Source organism: Cherax quadricarinatus, chromosome 4 (assembly GCF_038502225.1).
Source record: "Cherax quadricarinatus isolate ZL_2023a chromosome 4, ASM3850222v1, whole genome shotgun sequence".
NCBI classification, from domain to species: domain Eukaryota; kingdom Metazoa; phylum Arthropoda; class Malacostraca; order Decapoda; family Parastacidae; genus Cherax; species Cherax quadricarinatus.
Genome location: NC_091295.1, coordinates 48,823,594 through 48,833,167, shown reverse-complemented (window position 1 = coordinate 48,833,167; position 9,574 = coordinate 48,823,594). Strand labels below are relative to the sequence as shown.

The following is a 9,574-nucleotide window of genomic DNA, read 5'->3' as shown; positions in this document are numbered from 1 at the left end:
TTCTTTGGAGAGGTTGGAAAATCATAAGATGCCGAGAGATCAAAGAAATCGTTTTCAAAACATGATTTTCAGTATATATGAAATTTCTTGAACTATCATGCTTTCGTGGTCACTGGTCAATATAATAACAGTGAAAATTAACTATTATTAAAAAGAAAAAGATGAATACATATTTGCATCAGGGGTGACTTCAGCAACATTAGTTTCTTTTCCCCGTGACTACGCTACCGTACAGAGGTCACTTTGGGTCTTTGTCACCCGTAATGATATTACTACTGTTTCATATATTACAATTTATTCGCAAAGCACATTTGGTTGTCACGTAGCTGGATCACTAGCGCACTCAGCTCACACACTGAGGTCCGGGGTTCGAATCTCCTCCAGTACGGGATGTGTTTCCATAAGACACTTATTGTCCCTGTTCACCCATCAGTATATAATTGGGGACCCCGTGGCCTGGTTGGCAAAGCTCTCGCTTCACATACGGAGGTCCCGGGTTCGATTCCCGGTGGGGTGGAAACCTTTCGATACGTTTCTTTACACCTGTTGTCCTGTTCAACAAGCAGGTACCTGCGTGTTAAACGATTGGTGTGGGTGGCATCCTGGGGGACAAGATTGAGGACCACAATGGAAATAAGACAGACAGTCCTTGATGACGCACTGACTTTCAAAGGGTTATCCTGGGTGGCTAACCCTCCGGAGTTAAAAATCCGAACAAAATCTTATCTTATCTTACCTGGGTGTTAGTGGACTGGTGTGGGTGGCATCCTGGGACAAAACTGATCTAATTTGCGGGAAATGCTCTGCATAACAAGCGGCTTTCTATATAGTAGTATGTCACTGATGTCAGCTGTGGTCTGTATACCTTGTACATATAGATAAATTAGACACATGTGCAACTCTTGGGTATCTTTATTGAGGAAACGTTTCGCCACACAGTGGCTTCATCAGTCCATACAAAGGAGAATCTTGAAGAACAGAAGGAGAATGAGGTAATCAGTCCCTCAACCTTGAGTCGATGTGGTCAGTCCATCAATCTTGAATAGAATTCTATTCATTCTCCTCCTGTTCTTCAAGATTCTCCTTTGTATGGACTGATGAAGCCACTGTGTGGCGAAACGTTTCCTCAATAAAGATACCCAAGAGTTGCACATGTGTCTAATTTATCAACATGTCGGTTCTCTGAACCATTCATCTACAAACTTGTACATATACTTGTAGTAAATAAAGATATTATATTATTATCATAATAAATATTTTTTTGTACCTCTGTATGTATGCTCAAATTGTTAATAAATAAATAAATAAATAAATAAATCTTGTATCTCCGGACAGAGAGAGGATTCAGAGAACGACTCACAGAGTGAAAGCCTTTAGTGCACCTAGCAACAACAAAGAGTGATGGGATGCTAGGAATGACATGGCTGTATGTCGAGTGTCTTCATCTCACACTCTTCTACTGTGGTTAACTTTACTAACGAGGACAAATAGCATCTGACAATGTCTGACCTGCAGCCCATTCACCAGATGATGTCATCATGCACAGGCGCTGTAATCACAGCATTATTCAGTAAGTAGTGAAACCAGACCATGAGGTCTTTGTTTTTAAAACAACAAATGAGTATATATACTATGTTTCAGTGTATATACACGAGAAATATGTCTATATACACTATGTATATCTATACACACCGAGAAGTGTATTATTGTAGGTAATTTGCACGTGTTACTAAGTGTGATAATTCTGCTTATGTGTACCTGTACGTAAATAAATAATTACTGTATATAATTATTTACTACAAGTACATGTACATGGTATACATAATAATGTAAGATAAATGTAGTATTAGCACATGAAGATTTTATTGAGATTATTAATCTTGAGGATCAGTAACGTAAGATACGAATACAAATACAAATAATTTATTTATTTTCTGCAGTGTAGATAAATGGTTCTCAGAAGATAAGAAAAGATAAGAACCGACAAGTTGATAAATTAGACACATTTACTACACTTGGGCAGCCTTATTGAGAAAATGTTTCACCATACAATAACTTCATCAGTTCTAAACAGAGGAATGGTGAAAATCAGGAGGAGTTTGAGGTGCTCAGTCCTCAGCCTGGAGTCGATATAATCAGTCCATGTGCTGTATTTTTTTCAAGATTGATGGACTGATGACATTGACTCCAGGCGAGGTACTGATTACCTCAAACTCCTTCTGATCTTCACCATTCTTCTTACAGCAGTTGGATATGCTGAATGTTGAAGACAGAATAAAATAACTCAAGCTAAATCATGTTTATAAAATTGTTCACAAACAGTGTCCAGAATAACTTGCTGTCAATTTTGTCAACGTTGGGAACCAAAGCAATCATAGTACTAGGGGGAGAGAGCACAACTTTGTAGTACCCACAGTTAGTGGCTTCAAACACCTTTTATTGTACAGCAATAAAGGAATGGAACAGACTGCCAGCACATGTCAAAGCCAGTCATAGCATGAACCAGTTCCAGAAGAGAGCCAAAAGGTGTCTGATGAATGTAGCCACAGAAAAGGAGGGGAATGATTTTTTATTTTTTAGCTAACATACGTGTAATTTTACCTTATTCCTAGTAATGACCCTCATATTGTAGATAGTCTTAATGACCCTCGTGTAGTAGACAGTCATTTTAGTATGATAATAAGATGTTATCTTCATTATAGAATAATAAGAAAATATTATAACCTTTATATTATTATAATAAGGTAGAAGGACCCCAATGGAAATAAGTCACTCTGTCTGACTTTTTTGGGTTATCCTAGGTTCTCTACACATATGCTGCTATGTACGATAATCTATGTAGCTGTATTTGTGTATACCTGAATAAACTTACTTGCACAGTAACTGATACAGTCACTGTGTGGAGGAACTTTTCCTCAATAAAGACACCCAAGTGTTGCACATGTGTAATTTATCAGCTTTTCTGCAGTGTACAGGTAATATAGTTTACATGTAATAAAATATTGTTAGGCACAACAGAAGGCCACTTCTGGTCATTCTATTTTGCTCCATCCTCTAAATGTTGTAACAGCTTGGTTGATCAGACCCTGATCCACCATGAGGCCTTGTCTCAGACCGAGCCGTGGGGGCGTTGACCCCTGAAACCTTCTCCAGGTAAGCTCCAGGTAAACCCCTTCTCAACCCTCAGAATTATACCATTGGTAACCCCACACTCTCTTCTAATTCCTGCAATATACTAATCACACCACACATTGGCTGGTATCAGTAAGTTGATTTAGGTACAATTACATATAGTTGACTGGTTCTTATATAAATAAATGTACACTGGTGAGTAGACAGGTAAATGAATGTATACTGTACTATGAATTTTGTAATGGGCTTAGTAGTCTTCTTTTTTCAGTGACACCATTTGATGTTGTGAAGGTGCGATTACAAGCTCAACAGAGAGCAGAACTTAGCCGGACATGCTTTCTGTACTGCAATGGTTTGATGGATCATATTTGTAAATGTGCAGAATCAGTATGTACACAGCGTGAGTGTGATCCATGGTATAATCGCCCGGTTCCAGTGCAGCTTAATGGAACAGTGGTAATTAATATTTTATTGCTTTCACTTATCTGCTGATATAAACAATATAGTTTATAAAGAAAATACTCAGTTTATTATATCCAACAAATCTGTCATCTTAAATGCAAATGCTATCTATTGTTCTTTATTTACTGTATTTTGTAGTCTATGATCAATCCATCCCCTCAGGGAAAGCTCCTTGATGCTTGTGAGGGGCTCTTGATCAAAACAATTTGACTTTTCCTGCCTTTCCTTGGATTGAACCTGATTGTCTTTCTTTTCCTTAGGCACTGTATAAATCCTACTGGTATAGCACTTCCTGCAAATAATAATAATAAAATTTAATAATTTCATGCTTGGCCTATCTTGCTTGGCTTGCCTTACGATTGCTCTTCACTTCTGGTATCTATGGTATAGTTTTTTATTCTAGCATTTTTGGCATGGTCCTCCTGGGTTTACTTTATTTTATGAATATTATTGTTTAAATCACTCAGTACTTACATTTAACTCTCATTTATGTGTACAAATATTAATTTGTTACTTATCCTGTAAATTTAATCTCTCCTTGTGGTCTGCATTTACAGAATGTATAATCATGATGTGGATAGCAATTTTTCATACCTTTTATATTTATTGAATTTTTTGTACTATCATTTTTTTTTTTTAGCAAAACTGTACCAAGTACCTCCAGTTATTTACACCATGTCTAAAATTTTCCAAAAAATTAGCTTAATGCCTCAAAGCATTGTTTTCACACCCAGATGTATAAATACTAACAGTAATCTATTATCATCTAATTTTATTCTTGTCCACAATTTTCTTAAAACCTTCACACCCCATTTCTTTCTACAGTTGTTCTTTCATCAGTATTGTTGCTCTTAGATCTTGCACTCTCAGACACATAAGGCTCATTTTCTTTTACTTTTTCATACACTTTATGATTTTAACTTTATCTTTTCAGGATGCTTTTCTTAAGATCTCTAGACAAGAAGGCATTCAATCACTCTGGTCCGGACTACCTCCTACACTAGTGGTCGCTATACCTAATACTGTTATATACTTCACAACTTATGAACAGCTTCGTGAAGCTTCTCTCAAGTATTTATCTGGTGATGGGCAAGACCCTCCTCCTTGGGCAGGAGGCCTAGCAGGAGGCTTAGCAAGAATTTGGTCTGTCACTGTTGTATCACCGTTTGAACTTGTACGGACAAAGATGCAAGCAAAAAGTATCTCGTATAAAGGTTAGTGGGGGAGGTTTTTCCCTGATGTTTTACTTGCCAGTAAAATAATAAGCATAAGCTTCTTTTAATAGTTCTATATATGCAAGGGTATTTACAGCATTCATTCCTGTTGATTACTTTGCTTTCAAGAACTTTAACTTGGCATAATGTTACATGCAAATGTGGTATAAACCTTGGTAATAAATACTGACAAGTTGGTTTCGAAAGACACGTAAGCAAACACTATGACACATTTATTAGAAAACGTTTCGGTCCTGGGACCTTGATCACTTCTAACATACAGAGGTACAAAAGACATTATATATATGTAGGTAAAGAGTGAGGTGTGAGAGACGCATGGTGACCTGAAGAATGTCATCGTAAACACATCATCTATCAAAGACCTCACTACGAAACGCAGCCCCACGCCTCTAACTTCTACAGCATGTGTCTACACTATCCCCTGTGGATTCTGTCCCAAGAGATACGTAGGTGAGACAGGCAGAGATTTTGCAGTCCGCCTGAATGAGCATCTAAATGCCTCTAACAGAGACGATGTAAGGTACGCCTGTGTCCTCCACAGAGACTCCATGGGGCATTTGATGAACTGGAATGAGGCACAACTCGTTCTCACCGAACCAGAACCCAGACGCTGACGGTGCCTAGAAGCCTCACTAATCGCCGTCACCGACACTAGAACCCAACACTGGAAACTACAAAATTTCAAAAACATTGGCATACATGATACTTAAACACCACCAACCCAACAACACAGGAGTCACATGATTTCATCGTCTACCCTTCCTCATCCCCTCAAGGAAGGTTCCTTGATGTTGGTGAGGGGCTCTTGATTTAGGGAACTGGATCTGTGCTCCAGTTCCCCGAATTAAGCCTGAATGCCTTCCACATCCCTCCCAGGCGCTGTATAATCCTCCGGGTTTAGCGCTTCCCCTTGATTATAATAATAATAATAATACCCTTCCTCATCCCAACATGACATTCTTCAGGTCACCATGCGTCACTCACACCTCACTCTCCGCCTATATATATAATGTCTTTCTACCTCTGTATGTTAGAAGTGATAAAGGTCCCAGGACCGAAACGTTTTCTAATAAATATGTCATACTGTTTGCTTACGTGTCTTTCTAAACCGACATGCAAATGTACATCATTATATGATTTACATTTGGTTGTTGCATGCAGATTTCCCTACACTGTTTCTCAAAAGGTTTGGAGCAGTGATCTGTCTTAAATTAGAGTAATAAAACCTTAAAACAAAAAACAATCTCCTCATACTACTGGGCTTGATGTGTTGTTAAAATAGGTATTTATAATATTGAATGAAAATACGTAATGTAATTTGTTCCATTTTCTTTTTTTCAGCTGCTCTTTACATATGGCAACAAAGATTAAAATAATTTATTATTGCAGTTGTATCTATATTTCTGTGTTGTTAAAAATTGTACAATATAAATTCACATCTGCTCTGATAAAGCCTTGAATAGATAGAAATAATCTTTTGCACTGCATTGCCTTTTTAAAGCAAAATTTTAAAAAGAAAACTGTAACAATTTCAGTTATGTTAAGATGAATCCCAAAATGATATATATTTTTTTTTTTTTTTTCAACAAGTCGGCCGTCTCCCACCGAGGCAGGGTGACCCAAAAAAGAAAGAAAATCCCCAAAAAGAAAATACTTTCATCATCATTCAACACTTTCACCACACTCGCACATTATCACTGTTTTTGCAGAGGTGCTCAGAATACAACAGTCTAGAAGCATACACATATAAAGATACACAACATATCCCTCCAAACTGCCAATATATATATATATATATATATATATATATATATATATATATATATATATATATATATATATATATATATATATATATATACAGTGGACCCCCGCAAAATGTTCGCTATGCGAATTAATTTTCCCCATAAGAAATAATGGAAATAAAATTAATCCGTGCAAGACACCCAAAAGTATGAAAAAAAATTTTTTTTACAACAAAAAAATGTTAATTTTAGTACACACAAACTGAAAAAGGCATGCACAATTACATGACACTTACTTTTATTGAAAATCTGGTGATGATTGATGGGATGGGAGGAGGGGAGAGAGAGTGTTAGTGTTTAGAAGGGGAATCCCCTTCCATTAGGAGTTGAGGTAGCAAGTCCTTTTCTGGGGTTACTTCCCTTCTTCTTTTAATGCCACTAGGACCAGCTTCAGAGTCACTGGACTTCTTTCGCACAACATATCTGTCCATAGTGGCCTGTACCTCTCGTTCCTTTATGATTTGTCTAAAGTGGTTCACAACAGTGTCATTGTAACAGTCACCAGCACGGCTTGCAATAGCTGTGTGAGGGTGATTTTCATCAAAAAAGGTTTGCACTTCAAGCCATTTTGCACACATTTCCTTAATCTTTGAAGTAGGCAATTCCTTCAATTTCTCTCTCCCCTCCTTTGAACCAGTTTCCCCAGGTCTGGCCTCTTGCTCTTGAAGTTGATCTATCAGCTCATCAGTGGTTAGTTCTTCATTGTCCTCCTCCACCAACTCTTCCACATCCTCCCCACTAACCTCCAACCCCAAGGACTTCCCCAATTCCACAATTGATTCCTCAACTGGTATACTACTCCTCTCAGGGTTAGCCTCAAACCCTTCAAAATCCCTTTTGTCTACACATTCTGGCCACAGTTTCTTCCAAGCAGAGTTCAAGGTTCTCTTAGTCACTCCCTCCCAAGCCTTACCTATAAGGTTTACACAATTGAGGATATTAAAGTGATCCTTCCAAAACTCTTTTAGAGTCAATCGAGTGTCTGTGGTCACTTCAAAGCACTTTTGAAACAGAGCTTTTGTGTACAGTTTCTTGAAGTTGGAAATGACCTGCTGGTCCATGGGCTGCAGGAGAGGAGTGGTATTAGGAGGCAAAAACTTCACCTTAATGAAGCTCTTGTCCCCATAAAGTCGCTCTGCCACGTCTGTAGGATGACCAGGGGCATTGTCTAACACCAGGAGGCACTTAAGGTCTAATTTCTTTTCAGTTAGGTAATCTTTCACATTGGGGGCAAATGCATGGTGTAACCAGTTATAGAAAAATTCCCTAGTGACCCATGCCTTACTGTTTGCCCTCCACAGCACACACAAATTATCCTTGAGGACATTCTTTTGCCTGAACGCTCTGGGAGTTTCAGAGTGATACACTAATAAAGGCTTAACTTTGCAATCACCACTAGCATTGGCACACATCAACAAAGTAAGCCTGTCTTTCATAGGCTTATGTCCTGGGAGTGCCTTTTCCTCCTGAGTAATGTAGGTCCTGCTTGGCATTTTCTTCCAGAACAGGCCTGTTTCATCACAATTAAACACTTGTTCAGGTTCCAGTCCTTCAGTTTCTATGTACTCCTTGAATTCATGCTCATATTTTTCAGCCGCTTTGTGGTCCGAACTGGCAGCCTCACCATACCGTATCACACTATGGATGCCACTACGCTTCTTAAATCTCTCAAACCAACCTTTGCTGGCCTTAAATTCACTCACATCATCACTAGTTGCAGGCATTTTTTTAATTAAATCGTCATGCAACTTCCTAGCCTTTTCACATATGATCGCTTGAGAGACGCTATCTCCTGCTAGCTGTTTTTCATTTATCCACACCAATAAGAGTCTCTCAACATCTTCCATCACTTGCGATCTTTGTTTCGAAAACACAGTTAAACCTTTGGCAACAACAGCTTCCTTGATTGCCGTTTTCTTGCCCACAATAGAAGCGATGGTTGATTTTGGTTTCTTGTACAACCTGACCAGGTCGGTGATACGTACTCCACTTTCATACTTATCAATGATCTCTTTCTTCATTTCAATGGGTATTCTTACCCTTTGAGGTGTAGGGTTGGCACTAGAAGCTTTCTTGGGGCCCATGGTCACTTATTTTCCACAAACAGCACCGAAAACACTGTAATAATACGAAATATTCCGAGTGTATGCTTGAATGTTACCGCGGAGGCTGGCTGGTAAACAATGGGACGGGCGGCACATGTGAGGCTGGCTGAGGGCGCACATTGGACGCGTCTCGGACGAAGGTCGCTGAGTGGGTTTTTGTCCACTATGCGGGGCAAAATTTTAGCGAACAAAGCGTTCGCTATGCGGATTGTTCGCTATGCAAGGCGTTCGCTATGCGGGGGTCCACTGTATATATATATATATATATAGGTTGTAGGTTGGTAGACAGCACCCACCCAGGGAGGTACTTCCGTCCTGCCAAGTGAGTGTAAAACGAAAGCCTGTGATTGTTTTACATGATGGTAGGATTGCTGATGTCTTTTGTCTGTCTCATAAATATGCAAGATTACAGGCATGTCTTGCTACTTCTACTTACACTTAGGTCACACTACACATACATGTACACATTTATTTATACACACTCATCTGAGTTTTCTTTGATTTTATCTTAATAGTTCTTGGTCTTATTAATTTTCCTTTTATATCCATGGGGAAGTGGAATAAGAATCTTTCCTCCGTAAGCCATGCGTGTTGTAAAAGTCAACTAAAATGCCGGGAACAATGGGCTAGTAACCCCTTTTCCTGTAAAGATTACTAAAAAGAATAAGAAGAAGAAAATTGTCAAAGTGGGAAGTCTGAATGTGCGTGGATGTTGTGCAGATGATAAGAAAGAGATGATTGTGGATGTTATGAATGAGAAGAAGCTGGATGTCCTGGCTTTAAGTGAAACAAAGCTGAAGGGGGTGGGAGAGTTTCAGTGGAGAGGAATAAATGG

At 38.7% G+C, this 9,574-nt stretch overlaps 1 protein-coding gene across 2 annotated transcripts in view; it reads left to right on the top strand.

Annotated features, from left to right (window-relative positions):
* Positions 1-1,335: 1,335 nt before the first annotated feature.
* The window catches only part of LOC128684529 (mitochondrial glutathione transporter SLC25A40), a 40,671-nt gene continuing 32,432 nt past the window's right edge, over positions 1,336-9,574 (top strand). For both annotated transcript variants that reach the window (XM_070096498.1, XM_070096493.1), the window contains exons 1-3: positions 1,336-1,570; positions 3,401-3,588; positions 4,529-4,808. In XM_070096498.1, the coding sequence (XP_069952599.1) occupies positions 1,501-1,570; positions 3,401-3,588; positions 4,529-4,808 (538 nt within the window). In that variant the 5' untranslated portion in view covers positions 1,336-1,500. The remainder of the gene's footprint in view (positions 1,571-3,400; positions 3,589-4,528; positions 4,809-9,574) is intronic.